Here is a 22,526-nt window from a genome sequence, read left to right as displayed (position 1 = left end):
TAGATGAAGACCTTCTTGGGAGAAGGTGGCAGTGCTACAGAGAAATCTATACTGTTCTGAGGGTATGGAGACAAGGATCTCTTTTTCTTCAGAGACTAATACAACAGGCTGAGTGGAAAAGACCTGCTCCAATTGAAGGCATCTCTCCAACTTGCTTATTGCTGTGAAACAAACACCAGGTGCTGAGCTCCCTTTCCCAGCGACTTTTAGCCACTGACATGCTGATCTGAGGGCCACCTCTATTGTTGCATGAAGCACAATTCTTGGAGCTTGAATACTTCTCCAGAAGTACCACCACCTTGACTGGATCATATACCAAGATGAAATGTAACTTAAAATTAATTTTATGCAAGTAAATTTCAACAAACACCAACAAAACAAAGGAAGTTTGGCCAAATAAACTAACTGCAGTAGATGAGGAGAGAATGGTTCCAAGACTGCTTGAGGTGATAGAAAGGTAATAAACCTCAGCTATAGAGATAATGCCTTTTGTAAATTCAGTTGGATCATTAGCTTCGTGTGCATACCTAACAGCTAGACGGTTGAATTATGGGTAGGAGTCATGAGGCATGGCAGGGAATTCAGACTGAGGATTTCATTAGGGAGAACAGAAACATAACATGTTGTTATTCTCTGGTCAAAACAGTTTGCTCAAATAAACAAATGCAGAAAACTACATGAGCATCAAGACATACAAGTTTTAATACCAGCTAGCACACTGGGCATCTGTGATAAATACAGAATGTTCACTTTACTTTTCTGAACACATTTTGCTTAAGGAAATATTTTAAAATGACTGCAGTACAGAAGAAATACTAACTGGAGCCACTAATTAAAGCCCTAATTCTTTGTGAAAACAAAGATAACAGAAACCAAGTCAAGATCCAAAAATCTCTCTCTCTGCTGTAAACAGTAATTTTCTATATGGCAAAATCATGCTAATCTGCCAGTTTAATTTATGTTGCCGTAAGTGATGCACATATATAACGTCATGACTGCCTCCATAAAGTCAGAGTTTGAATGTCCCTCCAGAAAGATGGTTGAAATCCTTCAACATCTAGGATTTCATAGCTAATTTATACTTATGATGGGTAACGGCTTTTATTTTTAAGCTTAAATACATTTTAGATGTTTGATACCCAAGGCTTAGTGACATTTTCCTCAGCCATTTCAAATTAAAAACAAATTAAAGGAATATACAGTGGATATCTGAAATAATATCCCTAAAATTGGGGATGACTATCCTGAGTTTTAAGGAACTGAGGTCCTAAATAATGTTATCTGTATATTCTGGGTCTGATGCAAGAAATACCTTATTAAAACAAAAAATTTTAAACTCAAAGAGAAAAGTAATCCAGTACAACACACCTGTCTTTTTCTGATTTATTTTAGTCTCATCTTCTTGGGGGTTTTTTGTTTTGCCATATCCTTACAAACTCATCTTTTTTCAGAAATAATATATTTATACAGTGTCTAAAGTATGGCAAGCACTTTTCGGACAAATAAAAGACAGACAAAAGACCATATTATCAACTGGTGTAAATTGAAGCAGCACTATAATGAAGTGAACCAATCTGGCCCATGGTCACTGCCCTTACAAAGCCCCCACCACCTGTAGGTTTCAGTGACACTTGGGGACACTCTGCAATTTGTAATACTGAGCCCCAAATTTTGACATACAGCAATTAAACAGAATGGAAGAAAGCATGGATGACAAGAGTTACAAGTTGTTGCATTTGCTTTGCTAGGCTATGAACATAGCATGATTGCTGGGGGGGTGTGGTTGATAAGCTCTGGTAGCTTTGAATTATGTGATGGTGGAAATGACAAAGGAGATAAATAGATTAAAGCAGGTAGGAAGATCTGCAGAGAAGCTGGGGAAAGGAAAGTGCTCCTTGGGGTAAAGAATAAAGAGATGGGAATGAGCGAGGTGAAGAGGAGGGAGAGAGGAATGGATAAATTTGAAAACCACAAAGATGAATGCAGATGTCGTCGTGAAAGAGGCAAAGATTGACTGGATTGGCAGTAGCAAATCGGCCACATAAATCACATTAGATCAATCAATTACTGGAAAAAATAAGTAAAAATATGGAATCAATTATGGTCTAAAAAAGTCCACATGAATAGAGTGGATGATGTCATGACAGCAGAGGAAGAGTAAACACGTTCTGAAGCTGTGAAGGCCTTACAAAATGGTCTTCCCTTGACGAGTTAGCTGCGGTAGCTGGTAATGCATGGCTGGAACCCAGTGTCCCCCTAGTGGCTTCTTCTTGGTTCGGTGGGAAGAGGAGGCAGGCCCAGCACATATCCCTGGGGCCACTAACAGCAGCTGCTGTATATCTGGGCTCAATTATACTTTTAGTTTTTATCATGTTTGATAACTAATTCCATATGTTGGTTATCTTCTACATGAAACAATTCAGCCTGAATTGTCCACCTTATCTCGTCAACTATTTTTAGAATTTTGTCCATTTTTTCTGAACAATTTACAAGTGTGAAAAATGGTTTCACAAATTCTTAATATTGACAAATGAGGAAAAGTTTTAGTCACACAATGAACTTACACATTTAGCAAACTTGCCTCAATACTAACAACTAGTGCATGGAAATGCTATTTTATCATAGATTTGGAGAAGAAACTACAAATAGGACATTTACCGTGGTGAGGTAGATTTTGATACGTAGTTCCCAAAATTATCCTTCCTTTCAATATTTTGCATAAATATTTTGCCAGGAGATTTTTATTTTTCAAGCAAAGTTTGAACAGAACACATACAACTTCAAAAATATAAAGTATTTCGCTTTTGGAAAAGTAATGGTTTTTGCTATCACAATTCACAAAGTTGTCTTTATCCAGGAACTCCAAAACTTATTACATTCCCTAGGCTTCTTTGAGTACTCTTTCACTGGTTGTTAAAATGTGGTATATGGATAACTGAAAATATTTAAATAAGAAACACTGGGTGCCACACAATCTCTCTGAAGATAACTTAGATGAGGATTCCCAATTATTTTATACATTCCACAGGAATATAAAGAGCCGTGGTTGGGGTCCTATGGAGTTCTATGCATTGTCTATATTCACCAAAAGGCAGCTATACTTAGAAGGTCAGTAAACTGAGTTCACAAATTTTGAAATACTAGTAGCAGAGGAATATGGGCAAAAAACAAACAAGCATGACAAATGGATTCACAGTATTAATGGTCTGCCTCCCTACAGCAGATGATCACATGCAATGGCTTAGAAAAGAAAAGGATTTTTATGTAGTCATATTTTGAACCAATAAATTTTTTCCTTAAAATTCATTGTTCTGGAAACTATTGTTGCAGAACCGATGACTTTCAATAATTCCAAATTACTATCTTAACATTTATAGTGTATCTTTTGAGTTAAAAGACCCTAAAATACTTATTAAACTAAGATACCCATTCTGAGAGGTGTTCAGAATCTCTCAGCTTCTTGCCCTTTAATTAATATATAAACCGTACATAGGGATCACATCAAGCACACCTAAAATGGCCTTTGGGTGAAATGTGGCAACTGTTTAACAGTTTACATGAACACTACAAAATAGTTTAGCACAAAATACATAAGAACTATCAAAAGAATAAATGTTGAAAAGTACATCTGAAATTCCAAGGGATAGTTCCAAGAAGAGATTTTTTGCAATCACACAAATACTTTGCTTATTTAGTCCTGGAAAAAACTGTAAGGAAATGTAAGGTCAAAGCGAACACAGTATAGGTACATTTCCTATGCTACATAAACCTGGATGAAAATCTAATTGATATGTGGACTCATTCCTAATCTTTCCAATTTTTATGGGAAAGTTCCAAGACAAAATTACCTGGAGAAATATAAAAATGAACACAGCTGTCACCTGTGCAACTACTATATGCAACAGTCTTGATAAAAACAAATACTATATGTACTCAATCATAAGGCGGTTCGTTTATAAGCTGACCCCACCCAAGATGGATAAGTAAAAATGGCAAATTTTTATGACTCATTCATAAACTGACTCTGTAATTCAGGGGTTGGCAAACTTTGGTTCCCAAGGCATCAGGATAAGTTGCTTGCAGGCCAAGATGGTTTACCTACCTCGAGTGTCAGCAGGCACAGAGGTAAACCTAAGTAAACAAAGTGTCCTGGCGCGCCAGCTGCTTACCCTGCTGGGCTGGGATAACAACTGGGGGGAGAAGCTGGGGGTCAGGGCAGTAACCCCTGTGCCCACCCGCCACATGACCCCACCCTTAGCCCAGGACCCCCACACTCTCCCCGTCCCATCCCTTCCCACCTTAGCTGGGGCGGGCCAGGGGAGGATGTCTCTGGCCTGGCTGGAGCTGCTCCGGCAGGCCAGGCTGTTTGGTGCGGCAGCAGCATGCCCCAGCAGCCCAGGCCAGGTGGCACGGCTGCAGCCTGCCAGCCCCAGAGCTGCAGCTGCTTCAGAGGCTGGGGGGAGAGTAATGAGGCCAGAAGAGGAGAGAGACTCTGGCCCCGCCTCTTCCTTTCTGGCTCTGCTGCCTCTCCTTGCCCCCTCTGTCGGGGGAGGGGGAGAGGCCTGGCTGTGTCCCACCTCTCCCCCTCTCTATACCCATTCATATGCCGACCCCCTTCTCTGATGCGTCCCTTTTTTTACTAAAAAAATTCGGGGTGTGAACAAGTGTATACGGTATGTAATGTTATTTTGAGGAACATCTTGAAAGCATTTCTTCCAACTTTTCAATAGCTTAACATTTTGCTTAAAAGTGCATAACATTTGTACATATTAACATAAAAAGGTGCACAAATTAAACTTCTATGGGGGTTAATTTTTGTGACCTCCTTACAAATTGCACAGTTTAAACTTTTGTCTGTAGTCACTAATGGTTGAAAAAGTAGCTCAATAAAATCGACTACAATAGATTAAATTATCTTTCCTGCCTTTAAGAAACACTGGAACAGTTAATGTCCAAGAAGATGATCTTATGGTGTGATCCTTCTTCTAATTCTAAAAACTTAACTAGTGATGAAAAAAATCCAAGAGTGATCATTTCCATTTCATTTGGATGTTAGCTCCCCCCGCCCCACCGCCTTCTTCACATACTAAGAAGAGAGTTGACAAATTTGCTTGGCTACAGCTCATTAGCACTATCTTCACTGTTTAAATATCTTTTGTGATCAAGGATCAGGCTGGATTTAGAAATACTCACTTCAAATTGATTTCAAGAGTTTATAAACTTAATTAGAAACAGACATGAACTACCGAGACGCAAAACTCTAAAGACTTGCTAGGAGTAATTGATACGCGTCTTTCCTTGCTGGTTATACAACTGGTGCCTACCACATTTGGCTGTGTTTAGAGAAAGAAAATTTAGCCCTTTTGCAATTTTTAATTAAGAAAAACAAAGATGTTTCACAATCTACTAGACTGTAATAATGCCCTTTCCCACTCCCAGCCCTCTGAAGTACCCAAAGGAATCAGAAGTCACTTTATTTTTAAAAAACATGGTAAATACCAGATGTATTGCAATATAACAGTAGTGTCCCCATAAATAAGACTGAAAAGGACTTCACACTTCTGCACATTTGCTGTAAAGCTTTCTATGATAGGTATATTGCCCCAATCACCATAGTGTCTGAGCACCTCACAATATTTAATATATTTATTCTCACAACCTCCGAGAGGCAGGGAGTACTATTATCCCTATTTTACAGATGGACACAGAGAGGCTAAGTGACTTGTCCAAGATCACACAAGAAGTCTCTGGCAGAGCAAGGAATTGATCTTTGATTGTCAAGATCACAAGTACAGTAAAAGCTGTGTTATCTGGCACTTTATCAACCGGAAAGCTCTATTAACTGGCATTTCTGATATCTCCCAATACAAATCTTGAGTCTAGTAACCAGGACTAGTATACTGCCCAGGAGGTTATGCAATTGCACATTCTGCACTTTACTTTTATGCAAAAGAGGCAGAAGACAAGTAAGCAAGGTGATACCAGGGATTTATTCAAAAAAGCAGCTTCCAGGGTGTATCATAGGATCATTACAGATTCAGCCCAATCTCCTACATCCTTCTACATCTACAATGATAACTGAAGTCGCTAATGATGACCCTTGAGACACTGCAAGATCCTGACGTGCCTTCTGAATCATCAAAGAAAGATTAAATTATGTTCAGTATAGCTTTTGTGTTAAGTGTATTTTTAGTGATCTGGGTTTATGCCATGCGCTGCCCACAGTGATATACAGTATCAGAAGATAACCAACTGTACAGAAAACTTTACTTGTATACACCTAAGTGCATCAAAAAACCAACCACTCTGCAGTGCGGTACTACTACTAGATTGGTAAATAGCTGTATACTGTACTACTCTACTTTATACTTTTTATTGTATTCTAATTATTTGAAAATTGGTATTTCACTCTGCAACCATGCTGGATAACAAAGCTTTTACTGTACTACAAAAACAATAGTCAGTTCTCTTTCACTTATAGGAAAATGTACTTATTTCATATTTGTCCCATGCTGACGTATGTACAAGAGATATTATTAAAAAGCTAACATTTGCAAACCTCCTTTACAGCTACCACAGCTACCTCCTAAGGAGGAAAATGTGGTAATTTCTGATACTCCTCTACCCCGATATAACGTGGTCCTCGGGTGAAACTGCGTTATATCAGGGCAGGAAGAGGAACTGCTCCCTGCCGCAGCTCACCTCTGCTCTGCCCCTGTCTCCTCCCTGAGCATGCTGCCGCCGTTCCGCTTCTCCCCCCATTCCAGGCTTGCCGGGCCAATCAGCTGTTTGACCCGGCAAGCCTGGAAGGGGAATGGGGAGAAGCGGAGCAGGGGCGGCACGCTCAGGAGAGGAGGGAGAGATGAGCTGGAGAGGGGAGCAGTTCCTCTGCACTCCCCATTACTTGCTGCGGCCTTCCCTGGGGCCCCTCCGCCCCAGCTCACCTCCGTTCCGCCTCCTCCCACTGAAGCTCTGCTTCTTCCCCCTTCCTCCCAGGCTTGCCACATCAATCAGCTGTTTGGCACGGCAAGCCTGGGAGGGAGAAGCGGAGCTGAGCGGCGTGCTCATGGGAGGAGGCGGAAGCGGAGCAGAGGTGAGCTGGGGCAGGGAGCGGTTCCTCTGCACCCCCTCCCCCACTTGCTGCAGTCCCCCTGCCCCAGCTCACCTCCGCTCCCCCTCCTCCCACGAGCGCGCCGCAGCTCCGCTTCTCCTCCAATTGTCCCAGCAAGCCTGGAAGGGAGGGAGAAGCGGAGCTGCAGTGTGCTCGTGGGAGGAGGCGGAGCGAAGGTGAGCTGGGGCAGGGTGATCCCGGGGAGAGCCGCAGCAAGTAACGGGCGGGCGCAGAGGAACCGCTTGCGGTAACACGAATTTGGATATAACGAGGTAAAGCAGCCCCGTCTCCCAGAACACTGCTTTACCACATTATATCCTAATTCGCATTATATCGGACTGCATTATATTGGGGTAGAGGTGTACTACTGTGTGGTAATTTTTAGACAACTTGAGTTTTTAAAAGATTTAAAAGATTTTAAAAGTTTTAAAAAAATTTTTCCACAATAAGGTGCATGTGATGCTGTTGAGAACATCTAAATTATGATCAGTTTGACACTGCAGATCATGCAGGAGAAATGTTTAAAACACTGAAGTTTATTTGTTTGGTTTGGAAACTAGGTGTCTGGGTTCTGGAGATAGGTAACCTGCTGAGCTGTTTTCAGTTAAGTCTGCAGCTTTGGGGGCGTGGACCAGACCCTGGGTCTGTGCTGCAGCAGGCTAGTACATCTGACTCAACAAGGCAGAGTTCTGAAGTCCCAAGCTGCCAGGGAAAATGGGCTCACAGGTAATTTCAGCGCATCAGGTGACAGTCCCAAGGGGGTCTCTGTCACCGGACCTGTCACACTTTGTTTTTAAAATAATTCATTTTTGGTACATTTTCTGAGTGTCAACAAGGGCAACACAAATAATTTGTTCAATTACCTGTGTTACATAAATATACACTATATTATACTCAAACAAAATTAAAAGAAAAATTTTAAGGTTGCATAATCAAGCAGTCAAAAGTTAGGAAATATCAGATTTAAGGTTACCTGTGAAACCTTAATTCAGTCCCCTTTGTGAATATGTATTATGATCAAGGCTATCATTTAGTCATGGGTATTTATACTATAAGTCATGGACAGGTCATGAGCAATAACTGTCCACAACTTATACTATAAATACCGCTGACTAAATGTTGGGGTCAACAGCATCAGCTGCCGGGGATCACTGAGCAGCCCCCGGGAATACTGCTAGGGAGGGGCTGGGGGGGGCTGCTGTTTGGAGGGAGGACGGGGGGGGCCACTGCTGGGGAGGGTATGGCCAGCAGCACCAGCTGCCCAGGGCCGCCCGAGTAGCAGCCGGTGCAGGGCCTACTGAGTGGCTGTCCCCAGAGCCAACTGCTTGGGCAGCCCTGGGGTCAGCCACACTGGCCACCACAGAAGTCACGGAGGTCGCAGAAAGTCACGGAATCCATGACTTCCGCGACAGACACGGAGCGCTAATTATGATACAATTTTTAATTACATGATCATACTCACTTTTTTCCACAGGACCCCTGCCTCATTCAGTGCACAGGATAGACAGTGCTCACTTAATGGACAGTTATTCAATATTTTGTTTTAGCCTCATTGTTCTGTGTATCTATCTTAGGTACTTACATGTACGTATGTACTTTTTAATGTATTTATTCTCACAACTTTGGACAGACAGCAAAGAATCCTGTGGCACCTTATAGACTAACAGATGTTTTGGAGCATGAGCTTTCGTGGGTGAATACCCACTTCGTCGGATGCATGTAGTGGAAATTTCCAGGGGCAGGTATATATATGCAAGCAAGAAGCAAGCTAGAGATAACAAGGTTAGTTCAATCATGGAGAATGAGGCCCTGTTCTAGCAGTTGAGGTGTGAAAACCAAGGGAGGAGAAATGGTTGGCAAGCCATTCACAGTCTTTGTTTAATCCTGAGCTGATGGTGTCAATTTTGCTGATTTGATGGTGTCAAATCATCCCTGATGATGCTTCAACCTCCCTGGCCACACAATAGCAGATCTTAAGGTGGCCATTCTGCAGCAAAAAAACTTCAGGACCAGACTTCAAAGAGAAACTGCTGAGCTTCAGTTCATCTGCAAATTTGATACCATCAGCTCAGGATTAAACAAAGACTGTGAATGGCTTGCCAACTACAAAACCAGTTTCTCCTCCCTTGGTTTTCACACCTCAACTGCTAGAACAGGGCCTCATCCTCCCTGTTTGAACTAACCTCGTTATCTCTAGCTTGCTTCTTGCTTGCATATATATACCTGCCCCTGGAAATTTCCACTACTTGCATCCGACGAAGTGGGTATTCACCCATGAAAGCTCATGCTCCAAAATGTCTGTTAGTCTATAAGGTGCCACAGGATTCTTTGCTGCTTTTACAGAACCAGACTAACACGGCTACCCCTCTGATACTTAACTTTGGACAGGAATCTGTCCTTATTTTTGTCTTTTGTAGAATACTTAACACAATGTCTATTAAAGCTCCAGGGAAGTTTTAGTGAAGAAGGAGTTGAATATTTTTAATGATAATAGATGACAAAGCACATCTTTAGAGGCATTCTGTATTGCTACTGAGGGTTTAGTTTCAATATACAGTAGACCTTTGGTTAGCAATAAGCTGCTCAGTTACAGCAGAGCATTTCTAGGGATAACAACTCATGATCTGTACACCACAGAGATGACAGTTCAGAAGAATCTCACTCTCCAAACCTCCCTTTATAAAAAAAACCCCCAAAATTATCAGTACGTTTCATTGTTCTATTAGCTTCCTGTCTATTTACTTTTAAATTAGTCAAATCCTGTTTATGTGAAGATATTTGGTGCTGCCTAAATGATTTCTATCAGGATCCTAACATACCTCCTCACAGAAGTATGAGAAATTGAAGGTGCAGAAGGTTTAAATCTACCACAATTCCTGAAAACTGGTACCCACCTATGCAAAGAGAGTGAACAGAAATTTTATTTGTGTATGGTTCAACTCATATCACTGAATTCACTACCACATATAAAAAGAAAGAATATTTTAACAAAGCACAGCTTGTATGTACTAAAATCTGAAGTTTAACTAGTAATTATAAAACACTATAACAATTTTTGATGAACCCTGTTATTTTAACTGTTCCATATCATACATTAGAAACTACATACCTAGAGGTTTTCAACATGCTCAATTACTATAAAATCAGTTTTGAGGGTTTGCTGGCACAAGATCTGACTATTTCTGTAAGACTGGAAGCATTTTTTGTTTGTTTGTTAAATAAAGTGCATTGAGCCCTATTATATTGACCAGAATCAGTAATGAGTCCAATCTGATGCAGTTATCAGGCACCAACTGATTTCCATCCTGAAAACTAGCCTGAATCACAGCTCCAAATAATTAGAGCCTTTAAAATTCTTTTAGGCTTAACAAAATGCTTGACTAGCACCTACGTTTTGTTTATATTATCTATGTTAGACTCTCCTTTGGTTTAATCACTTCATTGTGTAATAACTGGAGGAGTTTATCTCATCTGTACCTCCTCCTCTCTTTCTTCAATCTGCTGCTGCAGAGAAAGATATTAGATGCTGGAGAAGCAGACTATGAGGAAGGAGAAAGAATGGTACAGTTTAAAGCCATTACAAAAATAGAGTGCAGAATGCTCCAAATATCAAAACACAAAAAATGTGAAACAGGCATAATCCTCTGAAATCAGAAATGCAAATACTATCACGGTATTTCTGTTTTTAAAGTATGCTTTACCATTTGATCAAAACCAAATCCAAATGTGGAAAATTCACAGAAGTATTTTTTCTAGCTGATTTAAGGAAAGATACTTTTCTGGGACATGGTAGACATAGGAACCTTCAGAAATCTTAACAGTATTGCAGAGGTGGGGGAGGGAAGAGCTTAAAAAAGTTCTACATTGCTCAGTGTTTGGTTCTTTTTAGAAAGTGTCAATAGGTGTTGGCTCTTTTCCTATCTTGAGCAATGTCTGCAAAATGTCCTCACCTTGAAAAACATATGTTAAGGAAGACAGGGAGAAGATAATTTCCAGTGACTTTTTATTGCCAAAAGGTGACATTGAAAATGTTGTGTAGCTTCTTGTAGCTGTTTATTGAGACTAGTTACTAATCTGATAGTAGGGAGGCCTGTAGCTGATAAACTGGGAGCTCTTAATAGAATACCTACAGGTAGGGTTATGGAAAGTCCAGTCATCTAAAATAGAACAGTATTGTCTAATTTGTCCTTAATAAAGACTCTCACATTACTGACTGTACCGGGGGTGTGCTGCAGGAAACTGGCCCTGCAGTAGAGAGCAGCTTCCTTAGAGCCAGCAGCTACTTAAACCTCAAATGACTGTAAGCTCACAGCAGGCCTCATATATTTCAGCATGTAACTATGTTTTCATTTCCTTAAACCACAGGACATAAGTCTGATTTCAAATAGTGTCTGGACTGAGATATTCAATACTGATAAAGATACAAAGTTTTACATCTTAAAATTTCCAAATGTTTCTTCTATGATAAGGATTCCATAGCCTAGAGCTGCTGATGCTCCTTTACCAAGTCTCTAATTTATTCACTGCCGCCCAATCACCAACCTACTTTGGTTTGGTTATTTAGCAAGAACAACAACATTTTCCTTTCCAGGGGCAAGGAACAAAGCCAGCCTCCAAACCAATTTATTTCCTTATCCCACTCGTGTCTTTGCACATTTTCCCATGCTTTCTCTTTGGAATGCAATGACTTCTTAGTCCTGCTTTGCCAAGCTACCATCCTCCCTATTTCAATGCCTCCTCAAAACTACTTTTTTCATGATATCCACAAGCACTTAAAAACGAAGTTCCAAATAAGTACCCTCCTCTTTTTCCCCCACTGCGCCTTGTTATTGTTGCAGCTCTATTATAAAAACTTTGGAGAAGGAACGGTCTTTGTTTTTGTGTTTTGTACAATACCAAACATAATGGCCGCATTAAATATTTAAAAGGTAACATTTCTGTCTAGGTATTTCTATAGCCCTCATTACTGTGGTATCTGAGCGCCTCACAACCTTTAGTGTGTTTATCAACACTCCTGTGACATAGGGAAGTGCTACTATCCCCATTTTACAGATGGGGAACTGAGTCACAGAGAGACTAAATGATCTGCCCAGTCATACAGGAAGTCTGTAGCAGAGCTAGGTCTTCTGACTCCTACCACTGGGGGAATCCTTCCTCTCAACATATGCCAATAACTACCATACAATAGCTTTCTAAGGAAAGGAAAGGTGTGGTGGCTTGGTAAATTTTGACATTTTAATGGTAACTATTATATAAGCAATGATATAAGCCTTCATAATGCGGGAAGCCCATTGCAAGGAGTAGGCTTGGCTCTCTTGAACTGCATGTGACATGCTTGGTATCCACTTTTAGAGCAATCACGGTATGATGAGGGAGGAGAAGCACTGGAATTTGTCACCCTCTTCACCAGGTAACACAGGAAACCCCCCGACCCCCCGCATCCCATTGCTGTAGATTTATTCCTTATTCCATAATCTCACTGGGTTTCAGATTCAGGAACTGTGCAAAATAAATGCAAAAGGAGGCAAAGAAGTTTACAGCTAGTGATCCAATAAAATCATTTAGTCCAGGGGTAGGCAAGCTATGGCACGTGTGCCAAAGGCAGCATGTGAGCTGATTTTCAATGGCACTCACACTGCCCGGATACTGGCCACCAGTCCGGGGGGCTCTGCATTTTAATTTAATTTTAAATGAAGCTTCTTAAACATTTTAAAAACCTTATTTACTTTACATACAACAATTGTTTAGTTATATATTATAGACTTATAGTAAGAGACCTTCTAAAAACGTTAAAATGTATTACTGGCACGCGAAACCTTAAATTAGAGTGAATAAATGAAGACTCGGCACACCACTTCTGAAAGGTTGCTGACCCCGATTTAGTCAATAGTAGCACACATCAGTAATGGCTAATAATGCAGCAAATACAAAAAACTAGTTTTTCTTTTAGAAAGTCAAAGAATATATAAATATTCACTAGCATATTAGAACGATAATTAAAACATGCACTGCACCATGGCAAATATAGTAACCCTCCTCTAAGCCTTGGCCCTCTCCCCAAATATCTGGGAGAAAAAGATTTTTTGCAGCAATGCTTCCCAGTTAAACTGATCTAGGCACTGGTGGACCAATGGGTGAGGAGAGGAGCGAATTTCAAAGCAGAAAACCCTTCATGGAAAATACCCTACCAGCAATCTTCATTTTTACATCAAGAGAGGCACTTTGCACTCTTCTACTGATCACACTGTGGCAGTACTGGAGAGGGAGAATGGAGGTCTTTCAGATACCAGGTCATTTAGAACTTCATAGATTAAGGTCAATACCATGAAACACACCAAAAAACTTATTGGCAGCCAATGGAGATCACTGAGCACTGGTGTTGTGTGTTACCCAGAAGAAACCGTTTTTAATAAATGGGCTGCTGCATTCTGCATTAAATTTCAATTTCAGTGGTCTCAATGTCCATGTTATATTAAGCATGTTACAGTAATCGCATGGTGAGAAAGCATATTACACACCTAACTTACTGCAATGGTAAGAGCTTAATAAATGTTTGCATGATAAACAGGTCCTACTGTAAGTGCACATATTGCACTAATACAACACTTTTCAAATAAGCAGCATACGCTACTGTTTTATTCCCTGCAACTGTTTACTTGTAGGGAGCGAAACAGTGACATGGTATCACTTAGTACCACTACTACTGCATATGATGTCCCTGAAATAGACAGGGGCTGATGAAACAGGAAGATATAACTGGTGGCAATATGAATGGAAGGGTATATTATTTATACACACACAAAAGGTCCTACCCAGGTTTCCATAATGAGCTCTACTTTTCAGGAGTTTTATAGATAATTAACTTTGCAAATTGCCTTTAGTTAAAATTCAGCTCAGGAGTTGTACAAAAATATATATTTTTTTGTTTCCTTTCAAATGCATTTAAGTCTCTAGATATTGATATATCCCTTTTCAGATACTTTATTACCTACAGCTGGAGTAAAAAAACAAAAAACAAAACCTTAACATGGGCTGTGGGAGAGGAGGGAATTCCTCTAGAACTCCCAATTCTTAAAGTTCCCTGTGTTGCCATAATCTTCCTACTGATGGGCAGGGCTGAATATAGCTCCTTCTAAGGTCCAAAGCAACCCCTTCAGTCAACCAGACAGCTTGTGAGAAAGGACAGTACGTCCTCCTTCCTTCCCCTCACTGCACATACACTGCCAAAAACACTAATTCTTTAGTCAACTATCAACTACACACTAAAAACCCCAACACTAAAATACATGGACATATTCTTATTATTTTAAATAAGAATTAAGGAAAAAATAGGACAAATAATATTTCAATCCATTACTGTTCATGCTCACAGAAAAAAAAAGAACTGAGTATCAGCCACAGTTTCAAACATCAAGATGTGCATTCCAGCCATGTGGACTCTAATGGTTTTACATCTTTGAATGTACCATGGTCAGTGACCTCATAGAACGGGGATATGAAGAGACCGCTTTGTGGTGAAAAAGAAGGGCATTCAGCACCTTATTTTAAACTATTTTTAAATGAGGTCTCCTAAAGATATGCAGTGCTGGCTTCCTGTCCCAGTGCCACCTCTCTCATGCATGCACTATCCAGTGCTATAATACTCCCACAGAACCCTTCCGGAGCATGGAGCTGGTCTACAGGAGAGGTACTTTTTTTTATTCTATTATGTTGTTTTTAATCTTTTTTATTATTTTATAGTCTAAACAGTGATGGGTTTGATCAGAACAGCACATGCTGGTGAATCACTGTGTGAAAGCAGCAATCCACGCACTAAGAGGTAAAGTCAAGATCAGTCATATGAACAATGCTCATCTTACCTTCACTATTTGAGGTATTCATCAAATAATCCCCTACAGGTACTGAATCTTTTTTGTTAATAAAAGCATTTGGAGATCCCTTTTAACTTAATTTTTCAGCTTAAGATATTTATCCTAACTGACTTCTTTTCTTTATTTGCATCAGACTGAACTCTAAAGAAGGAAAAGACTGGTCATTTAGCTCATCAAATGGACTGAATAAATAATGTATATGTTCACATGAAGCTATTAGGAAATACTCTCTTTAAATTACATATATTCTATGGAATGTATTATACCCTGAAACCTTTTCATTTTCATCACTTGCATACTGTTAATAGACAGTTGAAGACATACTCTCTATTTGCTATGATTACTGGAAGTGCTTTTTTGATGTTTATAAAAATAGACATAAGGATTTATGGAAATCTTAGCAACAGCTGATGACAGTGATAGACTGTAAAAATAAGTTAGACAATTTGCAGGCCTACCTTTTACTATAAACCTACCTGCTTTTAAGTCCTGGTTGAAGCGACAATATTTAGAGTGCTCAAGTGTAGGTAGACACTGTTCAATGGGTACCCAGACATATGTCTCTGGACACAATAAGTCAGATGGCCTATACTGACCCTATGAAGAAGAATAAAAAAAGAATAGACGTATCAGTTACATAACAACATCCCAGCTACAAGACTCCAGAGTTCACTATGTGCGAGGAATGGTTTTAATCAAGTCTAAACAAAATGATCCAGAAACAACTTCACCATAAACATTAAGTGACCCTGTTAGCGATTTCTGCACCATCTCAGAAACACAAGCTTGATTTTGGTATCTTTAAAAAAAAAGTTTCTAAAATTAATATCTATATAGATAAATTTTATATAATATATATTAATTTTATATATTAATATATTTTATGGTGTCCAAGATGAATACTCAAGTCTTGGTGTTGCTTCTTTGAACTCTAAATTCAGTTATCGCCTAAAGTCTTGTTGAGTTGGTGCTGACAATAAAAAACTCAACACTACAAAAGCAGCTTGTTTTAAATGTTCATTCGAAATACAAAAAGCACCCATCATTAAGGCAGCAAACTATTAGTTATTAACCATTTTATTGTATACCCTTTAATGAAATATTAAAATACAAAACAAAAAAATGTATATTGAATTAACAAAAATGTTCCAAGTCATTCCAAGAATATCGTAAGTAGCATTAGGAAAGCCCCAGAGATAGAATTTTTGTTAAAAGGATAATCTTCCCAAGATTACAAAGTGTTTCTAGAAATGAAAAATAACAACAATATTCCTTATCCCAGCAGTTAAAGACAATTATCACCTCAGCAATAATTTGTCGCTCTAATCAGTCAATTCACCCCGTTTAAAACAAGTTTGATCTTTGAGCTGTTACTTACTTTGAAACCCCACCTTTGACCTATAATTCATTTTAGTCACTCCCCCCACTGAACCTCCACACACAGTTCAAGAAATGTGCTGGCACTATCAAAAATGACTAGTTTTCAAACAGAAAACATGTATCATGTTACAAAAACAAGGGGTAGGCTATGCAATAAAGCAAAGAACACATTCTAGAGCTATAGGGTCTTAAACCCGCTGCTCAGGAGAGGAATGATGACAAATCACACTGAACATCGCAGAGTCAGAAGCCTGTATCTCAAACAGTTTCAGCCATTTCTTTAAACAGTTCATTTTGTGTAATAAAAAAGGCAATCCGTTGATGCTCATCTTCTACTGCCAAAAAAACGGCAGAGACTTCTCTTGAAAAAAGTTGGCACTAAAGAGCTAATAGAACAGGGGTTCTCAAACTGGGGGTCGGGACCCCTCAGGGAGTCGCGAGGTTATTACATGGAGGGTCATGAGCTGTCATCTTCCACCCCAAACCCTGCTTTGCCTCCAGCATTTATAATGGTGTTAAATACATTTAAAAGTGTTTTTAATTTATATGGGGGGAGGTTGCACTCAGAGGCTTGCTATGTTCAAGGGGTCACCAGTACCAAAGTTTGAGAAACACTGTGATAGAAGATCTGAAAAAGGACTTCAGTTGTTATTGCAGCTACACTTCAATGATAACAATGTCCTTGAAACTATCTCATTCACAGAATCAAATTAATCCAAATCTTTATGCAATGGCACATTTGATCGTGAAGCATTAGAGGAAATAGATTTTCTGAATTTTTTAGAAGAGCATAAATCCTCTCTCCTGCTACTAAACTCTTGACAATATTTAGATGATCTGGTTTTATTACTTTCAATTCATTGCTTCCTATCAATTACTTCAACTTTAGGCATGCTGAGTTAGAAATTCATACACTGATGTCATACAATTAAAATACTAACCACCCATTTATAGTACTGATCAGCAGCTTTCATACTTATTACAGTTAGAATGAGAAACAACCACCTAGTCATTGCAATATTAAGACTGATCACTGAAAAAAATAAGATGAACTAATCAGTTTTACACAGAAGCACATCAAATGTCCAGGGTACATTCCTGAAGTTTCTAGCAATCCAAGCCCTTCTAACGGTTCCCAGCTCCATTCACTCCATCCTTCCACTTCAAATGATAGTTCATTCTGCTCACTAGCAATGCCTCTCTTTCCAATCATCAATGACTCCAATTGGTAGGGTTTTGTTTAAGACTTCTGTATAATCAATACCTTTTGTTGGATGAAACTGATTACTTTGCATTTACAGACAACCAGGAAGTTTTCATTTAGAGTAGCCTACTGTATACAGTGTTTGCTTAAACACAATAAAACAAATACTTTAAAAACCTCACTATATGACCTTGATTTTCTCATTTGAAAATCATTCAGGATCAGTTTGTAATTATTGCTGTTTTACTAAAAGCAAATTTCTACATTAAGTTAAAACAATATTCCTCAACTCCAAGTATAAGCTTAAATCTCATGGTTTTAGAACAGTCTCGTCTTAGCCAAAGACTAGAAATTGCTTTATTAAATAAACCACTTTTAAATGTTATGCTTTCTAAACAGAGCCGGTTGAATGAAATGTCAGTGTAACACTTACAGCACAATTTAAGTCACCATTACCCCAATGAAACTATTTGGGGATTTGGAAACCAGTTTGTCTTTTCAGCTAGATTGAGTGAAAAACTGTTTGTATTACAAGTGTAATTATTTATGGATTCAAGCACCTTTTTTCAAATGGTCAAGAGTAGAAAAATATGTAAGTAACCATCGCTGAGAGCTGTTTTCCAACCTAAACAATGGGGTAAGGCAATTTAACTCTTGCTCAGTCTCTTGGATACTGTACTTTCATCTACATAAGCAAGGAGAGCTTGGTCACTCATCTGAACTCAATTTTCTCTAAAATGCATTTACACTGGGTTTGAAAATATATTGAGTTTAAGGTTCTCTCTGAGATTTGAAAATTAAATAAATGTGCAGCCCTCTGAAAAATTACATGGATTATTTGTGCGATTCTGTTTGTGTTTTGAGGTGAAGTTTTAGGCATAAAATTAACTAGAGTAAAAGTATTAACTGGCAGATTCTAAACCAAAGGAAAAGATGATGGGCCTTTTGAGTGGTGCACAAAACAACAGCAGAGAGCAAACTTTTCAAAACTTTATAACACAAAATGTGAAAGAAATGGCTACCTCAAGCACTGCCTGTAGCAAGTACAAAAGCAGAAGTCCAAGATGTTTTTAAAAATGGATAGTGATATGTAACTGAAAAAACACCACATTCAAGGAACAAAGTGGGGCCTGAAATTAAAATTAATTATATCCCTGGCAAATCCACAAACCTTCATTACACATGGAACATTTTTGTCATAAGATTTACCATTAAAATGCAATCTAATTTAGGGCTATCACAACTTTGAAACAGTTTAAAGTCCCTCCAACAACCCCTCCCACCCACTCCCACCCCCAGGAACTCATAATTTCAGTGATATAACCCCAAACCCAATTCTTTACATATTAAGTAAAGTAGAAATTTGAGAAAATTTCAAAGCTGACTCGAGTATTTAGTTTCACATCTGTCATTAAAACTCTAATTTTTAAAATGGGAGTTGTGTGGCTAAATTCATATTGGCTTTCTATTTATACTGTGCCATTAAAACACACTGCAGCATAAAAAAGTTATATGCATGAGTCATACTAATAGATGTAACATATCTACATTCCCACGTACCATGGTGGAAATTTACCACATATACAAAGGTTTTTTTCCCCAATATAAACTCGTAGTAAATCTTACATCCGTCAGTGAGTATATATGATCAGAGAGGAGGAAAACATATTGCAGTCCTTGGAATCATTCAGTTGTCACCTGAAAGTTGTCATCACAATCTTTGAAAGAAAAGGACCTGAATTACAAATACCGAAGACAAAAGATGTGTGCATATAGAAAGGAGTGAAATCATCCCAACTCCCTTCCACGGTGTTTGACATTTATGAATTAATTACAATATTCATCTTTCTTAGATTTAGACTTACTCTCAATATAGATGTACATTTTACACTACAATGTTATGTACCATAGCTAGAAACAAGTGCCCTCTAATATTAGAAAGGGGGATTGAGGATATGCTGTTCAGCTGGTGATTTGGTGATTTATGAGATATTGGAGCTTATGCCTGTCCTTGTCCCAAGACTACACATTGCCTGCCCTGAACCTCCAGCCATTAAAATTTTGTGGAGAAATTCCACATGGGGAAAATGTCCAGGAATTTGCAAAAAGCCGTTTTGTTGAGGAGACAAAACCTCAGTGCATTTTGGGTTGGGATTACCCTCCATAAGAAGTTGTTTTATTTTCTACTGTAGAAAAGACAAACAGCACTTCAATAACCCTTATCTAAAATCCTATACATTCCAAGTGCCAAAAATAAAATTAGTGTCTTCATAAAAATCACTGCACACATCTTGTCAATTGATTTGTTTAAAAAAAAAAAGATACTGAAAACAATCATCACTGAAAGATTTCTCTGAGACTTCTTTCTAGAGGGCTAATTTACTGCCATGTAAACACAGAGCAATGTCCTTTACCAAAATAAGACATGCTCTATTTTTATTTTCACTTGTGGGCTTTTTCCCTTATTATATTTAATATAAAAAGAGAAAAAAATCTTTAATATGACATCCAAGATATTATTAAGCATTCTTGGATATTAATTGGAAACTTCTGGAGACAAGCTTGGCAGACTTACAATAAAACTTAAATTAACAATTCACACCATGCCACTTTTTGTTTTACAGTTTCCAAATCAAAATCGTCAGACGCTTCTCTGAACTTTTGTCCCAGAGCAAGGGCAAAGGTTTTAATGAGACTTCAGTCTGGAGATTACTTTTTAAATATTTTGAAAAATCTGAGGGATTTGGTGAGCATTTGAGATGAAAATAGTCAGCAGAGTTTGTTTTCACAGTCTAAGTCAAATTTTAAATGTAAAAGCACAAAAGAAAGATAATAGTCTCAAAACCAAAAAGGATTAAATACCAGTAGCATTGAACAAACAAGAAAGAAAGGTTAAACACACATTTAATTCTTTTATCAGGTAAAGTTTACATCTGTATTTTATTTTTCCACAATAAACCCATTGATCTTTTATTAAAAGTGAATTAAGGCAGCCTTCATCTCAGTTTCCAGCCAGCTGCTTAAAGAGAAGCTCTAACACTACATAAACAAAACAACCCAAATTATCAACAGCAATCCATTAGGGCTAGGCAGCACATCATGAGAAAGAGTAAGTCAGCCTTAAAGGTTTATTAAATTCAGGCTTTTCATTGAAAGACAATACCAATGGAATCCCATCAGCAAAAAACTACAGCAGACCCTTGCTCCCTGATTTCATTACATAAACAGAGATAGACTTTATTGGCCCCCAAGAGAGCGCTTTGCAAGTAACTCTAGCTACTCTGTTTTCACAAACTGTGTTTGGTCTGTGCTACACTGAGTCAGTGAGGTGAGCCAGAACCAGCAGAGACAAAGAGCTAAACATCTGAATCCATTTGTACTTCTAACAGTCAGAAATCACTCCTATGTATTCCATGTGTCAATAGGTGAGCCTAAAAGACTTAAAAATGCAGAACTCCCTCGCCAATATATTGCTCAAATATTTTTTTAAAATATCAAGTAATTTTAATATACAATCAAACTTCAATTCTAAGTAGAGCTGGTTGGAAATGTTCCAATATAATATTATTCTGTCAGAAAACGTTTCTTTGTAGACAGCTAAATATACCACTTGTGATGAAAATTGGTTTTGAAACTAAATTTGAAAAAAGCATTTTTGAACTTTTTGGAATGGAACATTTAGATTTTTTGTTTGAGTTTATTTTTATATAATATAAAATGTAAAGTATAAATTTGAAAATAAAGTTTCGTTTGATTAGCCCAAACCCACAATTTTTTTCCCTCCCAGTATTTCAGTTCACTGGAAATATTTAATTTTTTTATGTCCTTGTTCTGGAACAGAAGAAATTTCAAAATCATGAAATCCTACCTATCCCACACAGTTCTAATGGTAAAGAAGCTTTTTTAGTTTTATACACATATATCTGTACATATATAAAACCACACATTTGTTAATTTACCTCCTTTGGAGTAAATTATAGGATAAAAAGTAGTTAATCTGCAAACAGACAATTTGTAGAGCACATAGCATACTCTGGATGCAAATAATAAAAAGTCTTCTTAAATTATTTTAGCCACATCTTGTTTTCTAAAACACACTGTGAATGAGTAAGTTTTATGTAATCTTCAAAATATATTATTAACCACGTGCTCGAGATTTTCCAGGACATGGATACAATATTCTTGAAAGTTTAACTGCACTTTTGCTATTAAGACACACTCCTAGGGCATTAGAGACAGTTGGCTGCATCTCTTGCTTTTTTATGGACAAGGGATGTTACTTGCAATAACCACATCTCTTTTTTGTGCTCAAGAAGTTTAAAATCAAAATTCAAGGAGAAACCTCTTTCCACCCAGCATTAGGTTTTCTCTTCTTTGTGTACATTTTATTAACTGTGATATCATTGGTGTCTAGTCTTTGCAATGAAAGATTTAGCAGCCACCGAAGATAATATAAAGAGTGATGTAGCTATTGCTGTTCTTGTACATAGAAAGGATATTCAATAAATGTTTTTCCTCACGTTTTTTATTTCCTCAAGTTATAAAACATACACATCCTTTAAAGTTGCACTTCAAACACACATAGAATGATGGTGCACCAATTACTTCTATGTGGCCTAGTAATGGTACTATAAATATTGCTAATGATCTATAAACACTTTACATTTGATACTTTAAACTACTCTGATACCAAGTTATGTTTATTCTTAAGTCAAGCAATTTTTTTCTATTAGTTACCCTATTTTATTTACATATCTAGAGTTTCCACGATCTTTAGCATTGACTAACCAAATTTTCACCAACTTTCTATTCACTTTCTACCGTCAGTCATTAATATATTAATAAACATTAGACTATAACTTAATTTGGCTTTCATCCTTTCTAAAGAACAAATAGTAATGACAGCTGTTTCTTATCACATACAAGTTTTTAATATGTATCAGGAGTTTGACTCTTACCT

The 22,526-nt window shown here is 38.1% G+C and overlaps 1 protein-coding gene across 9 annotated transcripts in view; it reads right to left on the bottom strand.

The window, feature by feature from the left end:
* ATE1 (arginyltransferase 1) overlaps nt 1-22,526 on the bottom strand; it is a 174,884-nt gene that overhangs the window by 19,812 nt on the left and 132,546 nt on the right. For all 9 annotated transcript variants that reach the window (XM_045024770.1, XM_045024769.1, XM_045024765.1 and 6 more), the window contains one exon: nt 15,459-15,579. In XM_045024770.1, the coding sequence (XP_044880705.1) occupies nt 15,459-15,579 (121 nt within the window). The remainder of the gene's footprint in view (nt 1-15,458; nt 15,580-22,526) is intronic.

Source organism: Mauremys mutica, chromosome 7 (assembly GCF_020497125.1).
Source record: "Mauremys mutica isolate MM-2020 ecotype Southern chromosome 7, ASM2049712v1, whole genome shotgun sequence".
Lineage (NCBI taxonomy): Eukaryota > Metazoa > Chordata > Testudines > Geoemydidae > Mauremys > Mauremys mutica.
The sequence above is the reverse complement of the archived record's forward strand: the minus strand, read 5'-3'. Positions and strand labels throughout refer to the sequence as shown.